The sequence below is a fragment of the Ranitomeya imitator genome, chromosome 6, assembly GCF_032444005.1.
Source record: "Ranitomeya imitator isolate aRanImi1 chromosome 6, aRanImi1.pri, whole genome shotgun sequence".
Classification (NCBI taxonomy): domain Eukaryota; kingdom Metazoa; phylum Chordata; class Amphibia; order Anura; family Dendrobatidae; genus Ranitomeya; species Ranitomeya imitator.
In genome coordinates this window covers 38,519,024-38,535,148 of record NC_091287.1, presented here as the reverse complement: position 1 = coordinate 38,535,148, position 16,125 = coordinate 38,519,024, and the positions used below count along the sequence as shown (strand labels likewise).

The 16,125-nt window shown below is 43.6% G+C and overlaps 1 protein-coding gene across 1 annotated transcript in view; it reads left to right on the top strand.

The window, feature by feature from the left end:
- CUBN (cubilin) overlaps positions 1-16,125 on the top strand; it is a 256,038-nt gene that overhangs the window by 103,392 nt on the left and 136,521 nt on the right. The window contains exons 25-27 of the mRNA XM_069729494.1: positions 817-995; positions 3,672-3,828; positions 4,186-4,370. Coding sequence (XP_069585595.1) covers positions 817-995; positions 3,672-3,828; positions 4,186-4,370 — 521 coding nt within the window. The remainder of the gene's footprint in view (positions 1-816; positions 996-3,671; positions 3,829-4,185; positions 4,371-16,125) is intronic.

Here is a 16,125-nt window from a genome sequence, read left to right as displayed (position 1 = left end):
TGTGGCAGTACAGGGGTTGATTGGCCATGTTGAGAGCCCTGGGAGCTAAGGCTCTCAGCTGAGCACAGTTAGTCACTCCTATCCCCTATATAATCTGGGTCCTGACTGACACACATTGTCAGAGCTAGCTTATGCTGCATGGCTGGGGGGCTAGTATTTGGTGGTTATATGAATAGGTGTTTGGTGGATTTATCTGTGAATGTTGCTTGGTTTTCTGAGTGTGATAATTCCCTTTCTTCTCCTACTTTGGTTTAATCCCATCCTTCACCTCCCAGTGCATTCCTCTGTTATGTATATTTGTATGCCTGGTATTTTCCGTTTCCCTTGTTTGTGTTACCTTGTTCATCTGGTTGGTGTATTACGGTGCACAACTACTCCCCTCTTCCCTGGGTGGGGGAAGGGTACAGATGGAAGGCGGATTCAGGAGATAAGGAAAGGTACATGGCCCTGGCATCTTCACCTTCAGAAGTAACCTGGGGAACAGGGCGAGCTAGGGCGCCCCCTATCTTTAGGGACAGGGAAGGAGCCCCTTTTCCCGGGTTACCCAACAACAGACTCATGACACCACGGCTGCCATTATGATCTTATCAACCATGCCATACGACTGAAGATAGGATTATAAAGGGAGCCTCTTCCTTTTTTGGCATCTCAGGGGTTGAACAATGCCGGCAGTTGCTGCAGGGTGCTAGTTGCCTTTAATACCCACTATCCTTCTACCAATCTCACTGGGTATAGTACATGTCTTATGTGTGGTTTATTACATCCCTTGACTTTATGAGACCTGACTACTACAGAGATTTCGTTTCTTTTTTGCAGGATGTGGGGCAACCTTGACTGCACTATCTGGTGCTTTCGCATCTCCAAACTACCCCATGCCGTATTACCACAATTCTGAATGTAACTGGCTGCTGAAATCTTCCAGTGGTAATCTACTTGAGATTGACTTCCAACACTTCGATTTGGTGGAACGTTTTGGTTGTGAAGATTACCTTGCTGTAAGTATCACATATTGAAAGCATTAACCCTTTATCTACCAATGTCCTTTTTTTGGGACGCCTAATTTTTTGCTTCTAGCAACTAAGATTTTATAATTTTTATAATTAGGTCCAATTTTTTGTGTTGTGTTCGTAAAATGAATGTTTTCAAAACAGGAAATCACGTCATTGTCATTTTTAATTAAATATTGGGAAGCCCTTTTCTGAAAAATCCGTACTTGTAAAAATTTGGCAAATTATGTTTCTGATTCTTTACAGGACCCAAAATCATTAAAAATCTGTAATTTAAAAAAAAATAAAAAATGAAAATTGCTAATTTGGCAAGTGATGGGTTAAGAGGGAAAGATAACAATTTTTTTCATTAAAGGGAACCTGTCACCTGAATTTGGCGGGACCGGTTTTCGGTCATATGGGCGGAGTTTCGGGTGTTTGATTCACCCTTTCCTTACCCGCTGGCTGCATGCTGGCCACAATATTGGATTGAAGTTCATTCTCTGTCCTCCGTATGCTTTGCCCAACTGCGGGCAAAGCCGAAAAGCATTAGTGCGCATGCGCCGGCGCACTATGTCCCGGAACATTCATTGAACTCTACATAATCTTGTGGACTGCAGTTTTCATTTATTAAAATCAATCATTATTACTAGCAAAAGTCACTATGTAGGCTTAAAGGGAACCTGTCATGTCCCCGAATGCTATTAACCTGCAGTTATGGGGTCAATGTTTAGTGTGTAGGTCAGTGGAGTTTTAAAGCTGTGCAGCCGCAATGCTGAAAGCCCTCCGGGTGGAAAAAAAGGTGATTTCCTCCCAGTATCTGTATTTTTAATGCTTCATAAGATACTTGTACTCAAGGCGAGGTGCACATATAAAATTATTATTTGGGGTTATATAAGTGTCACGTAAAAGGAGAATACCATCACCATCAAATGTGCACCAACAGAAGGATACAAAGGACAAATTGGAAATTTAAATAACCAACAAGGAAAGAAAAACCGAAGACATGTCCAATAATTCAATATATGAAAGGATTTATTAGGGAATATACAACAAAATAAGGTGGGGTGGGGGACAAATACCAGAAAAAAGGGGCACAACACAAGGGACAAAATTGATTGCAAATTAATATAGCAATAAGGCGGTAGGGTAATAGATATTGGATATATATTATAAAACCACACTGGTCAAAAATTGCCAAATGTATATACCGCCAGATGGAAGTAAAATAGCAATGAAAAACAGTATTATTATTATTTATTTATATAGCGCCATTAATTCCATGGTGCTGTACATGAGGAAAGGGGTTATGTACAGGGTTATAGATAACAATTACAGTAAACAAATTTACAATGACAGACTGGTGCAGAGGGGAGAGGACTCTGTCCTTGCGGACTTACATTCTACGGGATAATGGGGAGGAGACAGAAGGTCGGGGGAGCGGCAGCTCTGGCGCTGGTGAGGCGCCAGCTGCGGCGGTTGGTGACGTGGCAGCTCCTGCGGTTGGTGACGTGGCAGCTCCGGCGGTTGGTGACGCGGCAGCTCCAGCGGTTGGTGAGGCGGCAGCTCGAGTGGTGGTGAGGCGGCAGAATGGTTATTGCAGGCTGTAGGCTTTCCTGAAGAGGTGGGTTTTCAGGTTCCGTCTGAAGGATCCGAGGGTGGTGGATAATCGGACGTTTTGAGGCGTGGAGTTCCAGAGGATGGGGGATATTCGGGAGAAATCTTGGAGGCGGTTATTTGAGGAACGACTAAGTGTGGAGAAGAGTAGGAGGTCTTGGGAGGGAAGATATTGGGAGATTAGTTCAGAGATCTAGGGAGGGGACAGTATAGCAATGTGCAAATGTAATAGCAATCAAAGACAGTATAGCAATGTGCAAATGTAAGGTATCATATGTAGGATAAAGTGCAGGTGCAAATAAATATAGGGGGCAAAGTCAAGGCAGCTACATAGAAATAATGTAAACAGCAGAGAATAGCATATATAAGTGCTGCTGACTTAAATAAGTCCAATGAATTGCCATCCAAACTTTTTACAATACGCACATGTAAAGAGTCCCTAGGATGCGCCCTGCCCCGACGCGCGTTTCGGCATCTGCCTTTGACGATGTTGTAGTGTAATGGACGGAATATGATAGTATGCTTAGCACATTATTATTGGTGGATCATTTATTGATAAATATCCATAAATACACATAAATAATAACCTGATTTTGCACTTGACAACAATCCAAATTTTCCTGGAATAGTCCAACAGATTGATCAGTGACAAAATGCAGGAGTCTATGCTTACCCTGCGCAAGCACAAGCATTTTGAGGGTCTTCCAAGCAATTTCAGGATCAGGGCTTTCAATTTTTTGCACTAAAACTTTGAAGAACCTGACTCTAATTGGAAGTTACTTTTCCCTTTGAAGCCGTGATTCCCAAACTCCAGTCCTTACTGCCCCCCCCCCCCCCCCCACAGGTCATGTTTTCAGGATTTCCTTAGTATTGCGCAAGCGAGAGAATTCTTTATGCCTTGGTGATACTTCCACCACCCGTGAAATACTAAGGAAATCCTGAAAACAACTTTTTATTAAATTGCTGACGAAGGCAACTCAAGGATTGACCAATTGTGATTTGTAGGTGGAACTATGTTTCGAGATTTGTAATATTGTTATTAGACTGGTAATTTTACTATCATTGAAGGTTTACGATGGCAACAGTACACTGTCTAACTTGCTGGGAAAACTCTGTGGAGTGAAACTTCCACCTCCAATTCGTTCCTCCTCCAATGCTATGTATGTAAAGCTGGTTACAGATGGCTCCAAGTCAACCAGCGGATTTCTGGCTAATTACAGACAAGGTGAGAGGCGGTCATTTTGGGGTTCTCTCTATTCAGATGTGTACACCATCACCTTTTCTTGATTTTGGTAAGGACTATAATTTCTTACCATATAATTATAACAACATACAATCAAAACCCCCAACAGGCTACAAATCCACATCACAACCAATGGGTGGCCACATATAGACATACATAACATAAACCTCTCCAGAGTATCATGATGAAATCATGATTTTTTTTTTTGTTTTATTTAAAGTTGGCCATCCCCATACTCATATCTCAGGATATGTTGAGCCAAGGATAAAGTTGATGAAGGACACATCTATACCGTATCTCTTCAAGGAATAATCCTTATTTTCTCCTTCTTATGATTAGTATGTGAAGGAGTCGTGATAAGTAACCAGAGCCGAGGAATCTTGGAGAGTTTAAACTACCCAGACCCATACCCGAATAACAAGCACTGCAACTGGACGATACAGACCACCGCTGGGAATATGATCAGCTACTCGTTCAGGACCTTCCAAGTAGGAGGCCACGACTGCTTTAATGATTCTGTCAAGGTATGGTGACCGTTTTTCCAATAGTCGAGATATCAATAATCCATAGTCATTTGCGTTTTGCGTATGCTGACACCGCTTGATACGGGATATTTTATATTCCAGCCCTATTGCTATTGTATGGTACTTCCGACATGACAGTGTATCGCAGAGAGGAGGAACTTCAAAAGGGTTCTTTTTGGCTTTCTGTAAATAGCACTTGCAGAGGTTTTCACAGGACAGGTGATCATTGTATGATAACTGGCCCTCCGACCCCTGGGTCCTCAACTAATCCTTACGGCACAAAGTTCCAATGTGTGCACCACTGCTCCCACTACTATGGGACCGTTATCTCTTATCTAATTTGGTTCTTTTATTGGATTGACCCCCATTTTACTGGAATCATCCCCCAACCTTAACATTTAACTTTTTGCAAGCCAGACGAGTTACAGGTTTTTTTGTTTTGTTTTTTAATCCCCAGTTTGGATCCCTTTTAATCCGAAAAATTGGATAATGACGTACTTTCTTTCTTCAGATACATTTCTTTTGCACAGTGTGCCATCTACAGTGCAGGGGACTGCAGCCTAGGATCATTGAGGTTCTCTTCAACGAAAAATCTGTGAAAAAGATATAAATCCTTCATTCTAGAGAATTCATTTTTGGTCTTCAGCAGGTTTGTCAACCAGCTATAAATTTCAAGAAATAATGGCACTTGCCTTGGTTCATACATCGGGGCTACGACCCCTACAATTTATAAAACAGAAGAACAGAAGAACTCAGCTAAGTTTGCCTATCCTTAAAGAGGTTGTCTACTACTCAGACAACTCCTTCTGAATCCCTATGTTTCCCCCCAGTGAAACAATAACATCTATACTCCCGTCCGGTGGCAGCATTGTTCAAGCGGGATCGGCACTGGCTCTCCCAGGGATCACGTGATATTATGTCATGCAATCCCTGAGGTCAATCAGTGCTGTCTTCTCTCTCCTCTGCTATGGACAAATCAAGACATTGGGACAAAGTGAGAGAGCAGCCACATTTCCAACTTCCTCAGGGATCACGTGACATAACAATGGCATGACACATAATCCTCGAGAGAGCCAGTGCCTGCACTGCTGGAACTGCGTCTGTATTGGAGGTGAGTATAGGAGGGAAACAGAAGGATTCAGAAGGGGCTGTCCGAGAAATGGACAACCCCTTTAAAGACTGATGATTGAGTCAACAGAATGCTTGATAGCCACATTCATCAAGGTGGTTTCGTAACCGTTAGCATTTTTACGTCACTCCCGGCCAGCTCCTAGAAAATTGAATGGTGCTGGGGCGGGATATGACATACCCAAGTGCACTTGAAGAATTCCTAAATCTATATATCACTAAAGTGCCATACATTATGCCAGAATTGTACTCCAGTATCTTCTGGCGACGTTACATGACAGTTGAAGAATGTGTCAAATTACTGACTTTTCATGAATTTGGTGCACACGTACAAAGTGCCAGGCCTGATGAATCAGGCCCCAAGAGTCTGAACCAAGCAAACAAGAAGAGAAAGTTCTCAGCTGAGTACTTGAGCCCCTGAGGTGTTTTGTGAAACGTTATCATCAGTGGGAAAATAGCATATATAACTATCGGTAACAGGAAACCCATTAACATTTCCCCTTCAGAGCAGCGCTCTCAGGCAAACATCGCACCATTTGAGTAAAAACAGCTAGTTTAATTTCAGCACACATTTGTTGGCCACAAGTGACACAGGAAAGGGAAAATGATGGGCCGGCATCGATTGACTAGGTTTAAAAAATTCTCCAATTTTGTAATAAGACACTCTTAAGAGGTGGAGTTCTGCAGTCTTCCCTGGCTAATAACGGAGACCCAGTAGCTTATTTGCAATGCAGAAGACCTTTATCATTCATTCCTCCATGGAACTCTGCACAGTTACATTTGCCCCATCATTCTTTAGTAGGATACCTGTGATTAGTGAAGTGATACAACTGCTGATGTCTGGATGAGGAAACTGAGTCATTGTGGTCACATCGGCAGGATGTACACATTTACCAGCCTCGAAACCTCAGCAAATTTGGGCTACCGTCCAGAGAATAAAAAGCGTCCTCAGTTTGCAAGCGGCATTCCACTACTATTATAGTCACTAATATGCACAATTATACTAATTGAAATGTTGAGGGCTAAAGAAAGATCTGTCAACACACCGGGCACTTCCGATGCCAAATTCACACAAAATCATTTTGGTCAGTATTTTTCATCAGTATTTGTAAGCCAAAACTATGGGACGTCTATGAGAGGATGTTGTGGGCCTGCTCTGTGATCTGTGCAGACAACACTGCGCAGGGAGGTGGGAGGAGTGAGGTGTCACCATCACCTTTTGTGAATGAGGGACTCTGTGTTATTTATATATAGGTGATACCTATCAGTAATGATAGAGATGATTGCTGTTCTAAAGAACAAGAAGTATCTGATAATTATGGGGCTTAGTGTCGAAAGTGACATTTTCACGAGGTAATTTCCTTTCCTTCTAACTTTCCGTTGTCTACCTAGCACAAAATCATGAAAATGGTGATAAACTTGATTTTTTTCAACCAACCTGAGTAAAGCAGAGTACATTCCATCGTTTCGTCCCTTCAGGCCTTTATCAGGCAAATCTGCCGAGTTCTCCGTCGGCCTACATAGCACCAGTGTATTTTGCAGTGCTGTACTGATTCATCATTCACAGCAGTCCGTGTCCCCAGGGGGGCTTATAATATAAACCCCTAGACACACTTATTGGGGACAATTTCAATGGAAAAAATGAAAAGTTGTCCCAAATCACAATTTATAATTGGTCTGCATAGGTGCTAAATGTCCGATTACTTGATATCCCGCCGATCATGAGAACAACGGTCCTGTGTCTCTAGATTGAGTGGATGGGCGGTCAAGGATGTGTGCTGCCAGTCATTGTCTATGGTTCTGATAGCAATAGCCAAATACACCACTCATGATTGATGGGGGTCCCAGGGGTGGGATTTTCAATGATCCAGTATGTTTTTTGGTGTGTCAGCGGAAACTAGGAAATCCACGATTCCCGTAAAGGCGGGAACTCTTTAAACGGCTCCCATGAAAGTGCTCAAAAGTAGTGTCGATCAGTGGATCCTGACCAGCGTGAATCTAATGACTAATGTGATGAATGGGTCATGGAGGTCCATGGTTGGAAACTCCCACCTAATTAAGTGACTAGATAGTAATGGAAAATGTAGCACCATGCAGTTTTCCAAGACAGAATTACTCACCATCTACTAAGTTATATTTAATATTTTGGCTACTAGGCTTGTGGCTACATCCAAAATTGTCCCTCTTGGGTAGGTAAACAGGAAAAACCCTGCCAATAGGTGGCAAGTGAGGTGACAATGAGCTCCCAGAACTACTGGAAAGAAGTGCGTGCTTTTCTATAGTAGTAGAAGCGCTAAGATTTTTTTTTTTCCTGAATTTCCGCCATCTGTTTGTGCAGCAAAACCAACACAAATCCTTGACAAAATGGACATTTTGTATTAGTAAATTAATGGTGGGGCACACTTTAGTTATAGCAGTTGCCAACTGTTCCAAAAATTGTGTGCCAATTAAAAAAGCACATACTGTACCAAGGCAGAAAAAAATGTATATTCCAGTTATTAGTACATTAATCACCCTCTGTTGGTTAGGACTTTGGAGGTGTATATATTTCGTACTGCAGAAAAAGACTGCGGTAATTTACAATGATAAATTTACTAAGTAACTAGAAGATGCAGGGATTGTCTTGAATGTTTCATTAAAGTGCTTGTTTCCTCTTCTTAACGGGATGAAATTATAAAGTTAATATAAAAAAGGCAAGTTTGATGTTTACTTCTTTTTAAAAATCCGATTTATTTACAAGAAGATAGTAACATAGTAACATAGTAACATAGTTAGTAAGGCCGAAAAAAGACATTTGTCCATCCAGTTCAGCCTATATTCCATCATAATAAATCCCCAGATCTACGTCCTTCTACAGAACCTAATAATTGTATGATACAATATTGTTCTGCTCCAGGAAGACATCCAGGCCTCTCTTGAACCCCTCGACTGAGTTCGCCATCACCACCTCCTCAGGCAAGCAATTCCAGATTCTCACTGCCCTAACAGTAAAGAATCCTCTTCTATGTTGGTGGAAAAACCTTCTCTCCTCCAGACGCAAAGAATGCCCCCTTGTGCCCGTCACCTTCCTTGGTATAAACAGATCCTCAGCGAGATATTTGTATTGTCCCCTTATATACTTATACATGGTTATTAGATCGCCCCTCAGTCGTCTTTTTTCTAGACTAAATAATCCTAATTTCGCTAATCTATCTGGGTATTGTAGTTCTCCCATCCCCTTTATTAATTTTGTTGCCCTCCTTTGTACTCTCTCTAGTTCCATTATATCCTTCCTGAGCACCGGTGCCCAAAACTGGACACAGTACTCCATGTACGTTTTTATTTGATATTTTAGAGCTCATTACCTAGGTGACCGGCCACCATTTCAGTCTATCAGAGGTGGCCAGTCTCCTAGGCACGGCGCAAGCTTGTAAGCTGTTTTTTATAACGCCTTGAAGAATGGCCACAGCACATCAGTGCCCCTGCCAGTGGCATATCTAGTGTCCCATGTGCCCTGGTGCAAAATTTGGACCTGGGCCCTAACCTCCTGATCAGGTGTATCATCATTCTAGATCCTATAAAGACATACAGTGGGGCAAAAAAGTATTTAGTCAGTCAGCAATAGTGCAAGTTCCACCACTTAAAAAGATGAGAGGCGTCTGTAATTTACATCATAGGTAGACCTCAACTATGGGAGACAAACTGAGAAAAAAAAATCCAGAAAATCACATTGTCTGTTTTTTTAACAATTTATTTGCATATTATGGTGGAAAATAAGTATTTGGTCAGAAACAAAATTTCATCTCAATACTTTGTAATATATCCTTTGCTGGCAATGACAGAGGTCAAACGTTTTCTGTAAGTCTTCACAAGGTTGCCACACACTGTTGTTGGTATGTTGGCCCATTCCTCCATGCAGATCTCCTCTAGAGCAGTGATGTTTTTGGCTTTTCGCTTGGCAACACGGACTTTCAACTCCCTCCAAAGGTTTTCTATAGGGTTGAGATCTGGAGACTGGCTAGGCCACTCCAGGACCTTGAAATGCTTCTTACGAAGCCACTCCTTCGTTGCCCTGGCGGTGTGCTTTGGATCATTGTCATGTTGAAAGACCCAGCCACGTTTCATCTTCAATGCCCTTGCTGATGGAAGGAGGTTTGCACTCAAAATCTCACGATACATGGCCCCATTCATTCTTTCATGTACCCGGATCAGTCGTCCTGGCCCCTTTGCAGAGAAACAGCCCCAAAGCATGATGTTTCCACCACCATGCTTTACAGTAGGTATGGTGTTTGATGGATGCAACTCAGTATTCTTTTTCCTCCAAACACGACAAGTTGTGTTTCTACCAAACAGTTCCAGTTTGGTTTCATCAGACCATAGGACATTCTCCCCAAACTCCTCTGGATCATCCAAATGCTCTCTAGCAAACTTCAGACGGGCCCGGACATGTACTGGCTTAAGCAGTGGGACATGTCTGGCACTGCAAGATCTGAGTCCATGGTGGCGTAGTGTGTTACTTATGGTAGGCCTTGTTACATTGGTCCCAGCTCTCTGCAGTTCATTCACTAGGTCCCCCCGCGTAGTTCTGGGATTTTTGCTCACCGTTCTTGTGATCATTCTGACGCCACAGGGTGGGATTTTGCGTGGAGCCCCAGATCGAGGGAGATTATCAGTGGTCTTGTATGTCTTCCATTTTCTAATTATTGCTCCCACTGTTGATTTCTTCACTCCAAGCTGGTTGGCTATTGCAGATTCAGTCTTCCCAGCCTGGTGCAGGGCTACAATTTTGTTTCTGGTGTCCTTTGACAGCTCTTTGGTCTTCACCATAGTGGAGTTTGGAGTCAGACTGTTTGAGGGTGTGCACAGGTGTCTTTTTATACTGATAACAAGTTTAAACAGGTGCCATTACTACAGGTAATGAGTGGAGGACAGAGGAGACTCTTAAAGAAGAAGTTACAGGTCTGTGAGAGCCAGAAATCTTGATTGTTTGTTTCTGACCAAATACTTATTTTCCACCATAATATGCAAATAAATTGTTAAAAAAACAGACAATGTGATTTTCTGGATTTTTTTTTCTCAGTTTGTCTCCCATAGTTGTGGTCTACCTATGATGTAAATTACAGACGCCTCTCATCTTTTTAAGTGGTGGAACTTGCACTATTGCTGACTGACTAAATACTTTTTTGCCCCACTGTATGTGTTCACCCTCCATGTAATGGTGTCCTCATCCAGACACCTTCCTGTAATAATGTCCCCCATCTTGGCCTCTTTCTGTAATAATGTCACTCATCATGGCCTTCATCCTTATCCCTGTTCCCTTCCTGGTATACTTACCCCTATCCTTTGCCATTTCCTGTTATAATGACCCCCCATCCTTGGCCCCTTACTTGTATAATGACCCCCATCCAGATATAATGACCCCCCATCCTGGGCCCTTTACTTGTATAATGACCCCCATCCTGGTATAATGACCCCCCATCCTGGGCCCTTTACTTGTATAATGACCCCCCCCCCCCCATCCTGGTATAATGACCCCCCATCCTGGGTCCTTTACTTGTATCATGACCCCCATCCCGGTGTTATGCCCATTCTGCAACTTTTTTCCAATATATTAAAGGGAATCTGTCACCACATTTTTTGCATATAAGCTGCGGCCACCGCCATTATGGGCTTATCTACAGCATTTTGTTATGCTGTAGATAGGCCCCCGATGTAACCTGAAACAAGTTAGATTAAACTCACCCAAGGGCGGTCCGGTGAGGTCTGGCTACGATGGGCATTGCAGGTCCGGGTCCGGCGCCTCCCATCTTCATACGATGCCATCATCCTCCTTGCTTCGTGTCGCGGCTCCTGCGCAGGTGTACTGATTTGCCCTGTTGAGGGCAGAGCAAAGTACTGCAGTGCGCAGGGCCTCTTTGACCTTTCCCAGTGCCTGTGCACTGCAGTACTTCGATCTGCCCTCAACAGGGCAAATCAGTACACCTGCGCAGGAGCCGTGGCAGGAGCAAGGAAGAGGATGTCATCGCATGAAAATGGGAGGCACCGGACCGCCCCTGGGTGAGTATAATCTAACTTGTTTATTTATCTTTCAGGTTACATAGGGGGGGCTTATCTACAGCATTACAGAATGCTGTAGATAAGCCCCTGATGGCGGTGGCCGCAGCTTATATGCGAAAAATGAGGTGACAGATTCCCTTTAAGAAAAACAAAAATGATTTGTCTTACATTCCTCTGCTCCTACGATGTGTGGCGTCCTCATCTATAGCCTGCAATGGACTTCATCATGCCTGAGATGGACGTGGCATGAAGATAGTGCCATACACCTTTTGTGTCGGACACGCTGACGACACCTGCCGACCTTTTATTAGCACATCCAGTATGTTCTCAGATGTACATCCATCTGAAAAAGGTGCTGGCGTACCTATTTCAGTCGTGGTCGCACCATCTGTGAGTAGTGGTCACACGATCTGCGAGTCGTGGTCGCACCATCTGTGGGTAGTAGTCACACGATCTTCGAGTAGTGGTCGCACCATCTATGAGTAGTGGTCACACGATCTGCGAGTCGTGGTCGCACCATCTGTGGGTAGTAGTCACACGATCTTCGAGTAGTGGTCGCACCATCTATGAGTAGTGGTCACACGATTTGCGAGTCGTGGTCGCACCATCTGTGAGTAGTGCTCGCACGATCTGCGAGTCGCACCATCTGTGAGTCGTGGTCGCACAATCTGTGAGTCGTGGTCGCACCACCTGTGATTGCTATCTCACAAATAGCAGAATTCGAGTGTGCACAGTTCAGGCCAGTGGCTCAACCCAACTGTCAATCTTTAGGACTGCTCTACCCCCAGCAAGCAAGACGTCAGGAGTCTGGGGAGCTATGTGCGCTTTAATAATGAACATTAGACAACCCCTTTATTTACATCTGTAATGTTGGAGGGCAGTTCATATGCCAGTCCTAACCAGAAGGCTGCTGAAGTAGGATGTGCAAAAATTATTAAGAGACGCCCTGCTCTTAATAAATGTGGTTCTTGTAGGGCTGCTTCTGTTCATCACATGCTTGCTAGCTCTTCTGCAATGTCCAAGATACCCGTAAAAAAAGAGACCTACCAGACTTTTGGAAAAGTTGCCAGGTACCGCAGAAGCAACTCAGAAAGCAGAACGTTTTCTGTGCATGGTGCTTAAATATCGTGTCATCAAACTCAGCCGTGGGGTCTAGACTCATGTTCAGAGGGAGAAAAAAATGGGGCATGTCACACCGTCAAAAGAGCATCCACAGACCACGGATTTCACCAGTACTGTTTTTTCCAGTATATTAATCACCACGACGTTCCAAGAAGGCCTTAGGCTCTAAAAACTTTCACCGTGCCACAATCCCGATATTCCTGGAGGAGGGTTTCTAAAAGTCCATTATCATTGGAAAATGTATGCAATATATAAGATAAATAGAAAGAACAACAACATAATAAGGTCATGTTGTGAGTGCACCATCACAGCGGTGAAAAACGTGCTATAAGTTGGTGCAAAGCGTTACATTTAGCTTTAGACCTAGTCTTTGTAGGTAACTTGAAAGGAGTTTGGCTTTACGCGGAGAGCATGGCTTAAATTCAACCACTTGCTCCAAATAGCAGCTAAATTTGGAGTTAAATTTAGACAAAAGATGCATCAAATTTAACATCTGGCATGAGCCTCTGAGATAAATTTAGAAGTTAGAGACAGTTCAAAGGCGGCAACTAGATTGGTACAAGGGATGGAGGCCTCTCACATGGTGAGGGGTTGGAAAAGTTGGACTTGTTTAGCTCACAAAAAACACGTCTCAGAGGAGATCTCATATAATGTGGTGGTGCACCATCTTGAGTGTCAGGTCCGAGCAGTCCTACATGAACCGTTTCCCGGAAAGTGGATTGGTCATCGTGGGCCAGTTGATTGGCCACCAAAGTCTCCTGATCTGACCCCCTTAGACTTTTATCTTTGGGGTCATCTGAAGGCAATTGTCTATGCTGTGAAGATACGAGATGTGCAGCATCTGAAACAACGGATACTGGAAGCCTGTGCTAGCATTTCTTCTGTGGTGTTGCTATCAGTGTGTCAAGAGTGGGAGAAGAGGGTTGCATTGACAATCCAACACAATGGGCAGCACTTTAAACACATTTTATAAGTGGTCATAAAGTTGTAAATAACTCATGAAAGAATAAAGTTACGTTAAAACCAAACACACCATTGTTTTTCTTGTGAAATTCTCAATAAGTTTGATGTGTCACATGACCCTCTTCCCATTGAAAAAAATAAAGTTGGATTCAAAATGACCGACTTCAAAATGGCCGCCATAGTCACCACCCATCTTGAAAAGTTTCCCCCCTCCCATATACTAATTTGCCACAAACAGGAAGTTGATATCGCCAACCATTCCCATTTTTTTATGTGTATCCATATAAATAGCCCACACTGTATAATTGATGGAGAAAGGTTGAACTTGATGGACCGGGGTCTTTTTTCAACCTATGTAAATATGTAAATGTAGAGCATTTTATAACTGTTGAGTCTATGGGCAGAATTCAGTATTGCATTTGTGCCTTTTTTGTCTAGTTTTGGATGTTTTTCACCTGTTTTCACGTGCACTTTACTCTTCATTTGTGCCTTTTAACTGTTTTCACCTGTTTGTTTTCATGTTCACCATTATGGGTGCTGTTTGGGTTTCCAGATATTTTTAACTGATTCATCAATTTGCACTTTTTTTGCGAAGTCACAACATTTTTGCTCACATGTATTCCAGCCCCCTCCCTGGAGTGATTTTATGTAGGCACAATGTTTTTTTAACCAGATTTTGCATCATTTTTGCAAAACATCCAAAAATCCACTAAACATGTCAGGAAAAAAGGTTACAGCCAAAAAATTTTTATTTCGGTCAAAACTCATGAACCACAAACACCATTTGGCGCAAAACACGTCCATGAATACCAAAAGAGAAAAAAATGAAAAGGACGTAAGTGATGAAGCGGGCCCAAAGTTTGCAACTATTGCACAGGACTAGTAAATCTGCACCAAAATCTGCATCACACCAGTGTCCTCTAGGAGCGGACGGACCCCAGGGCCGGCGTCCGCACCCGGCGTACCCGGCAAGTGCCGGGGCCCTCGCGAGACAGGGGGGCCCATTCAGGGCCGGCGTTAGGGGCAGGCAGCTGCCTAGGGCCCCCGATCCCCCAGGGGCCCTCAGCTAATGGCACATCAGCAGCCGCTATGGGGCCTCTGTGAGGCAGGGGGGCCCCCCTGTCGCCAGTGCCAACTCCCCCACCGCCGCATTGAACTATACCGGCGTCTGCTGGTAAAGTTCAAAGCAAATGATGGAGGAGAGAGCGTCACCTGACGCTCCCTCTCCCATCATTTCCCACTCTGCCTCTGACACTACCGCTGAGGGGCGCGATGACGTCATCGCACACTCGCTGTGTGCCAGGCAGTGCAGCGGCAGCCGCTGAGACCGGAGCAGAGAGTAGCGTGGGCACGTTGAGAGGTGAGGAGTGTTTTTTTTGTGGCTGTAACAGTGAGTACTGGACTATGGGGCCATTCTTGGGGGGAGGGGAGCTGTGCTGCATACCACACTTCTGTGCTATATACTACATGTGCCGTGTTATATACTACGTGGGCTGTGCTATATACTATATGGGCTGTTATATGCTACGTGGGCTGTGCTGTATACTACATGTCCGTGCTATATACTACATGGGCCGTGTTATATACTATGTGACTGTGCTATATACTATATGGGCTGTTATATGCTACGTGGGCTGTGCTGTATACTACATGGCTGTTCTATATACTACATGGGCCGTGTTATATACTATGTGGCTGTGCTATATACTATATGGGCTGTTATATGCTATGTGGGCTGTGCGATATACTACATGGCTGTTCTATATACTACGTGGGCCGTGTTATATACTACGTGGGCTGTGTTATATAATATGTGGCTGTGCTATATACTATATGGGCTGTTATATGCTACGTGGGCTGTGCTATATACTACATGGCTGTGTTATATACTACGTGGGCTGTTATATACTACATGGCTGTGTTATATGCTACGTGGCTGTGCTATATACTACGTGGCTGTGTTATATACTACATGGCTGTGTTATATGCGATCATGAATCGTGGTATGTGTTAAAGGGGGGGGGGAAGCACTGAGTCTCTTTCGCCTGGGGCCCTCAAAAACCTGGAGGCGGCCCTGACGGACCCATAATATTGTTTGCAAGTTTCTTTCCTGCAGATGGATCAGCAGACTACAGTTATCCCCCCCAATCCACTGGCAAACCAATAGTTAATATCCACGACTAAATAGCGGCCAAGGAAGCTTTCCCATATATTACTTTACACAGGAGCTTTGATCTTGCGGGTAATTTAAAGTTTCTGCGTGCAAATGAAGTCCTGATCCTTACGAGAGCGGAGCATGCCATATGTTAAAAATAAAATCACAAAATATTCAGATTTGCAATGGTTATCATTCAGACATGCAACGCGGGTAATGAATGACTCATTTCTTCTAGATTTTTTTTTTCTTGTGTTCTCAAAAAAAAAAAAAAAATCTGCGGCTGACCCCACCCTGCCAGCTCAGAGCAATGTGACTTTTACTGTTAGCAATATAGAATAAAAGAATGTT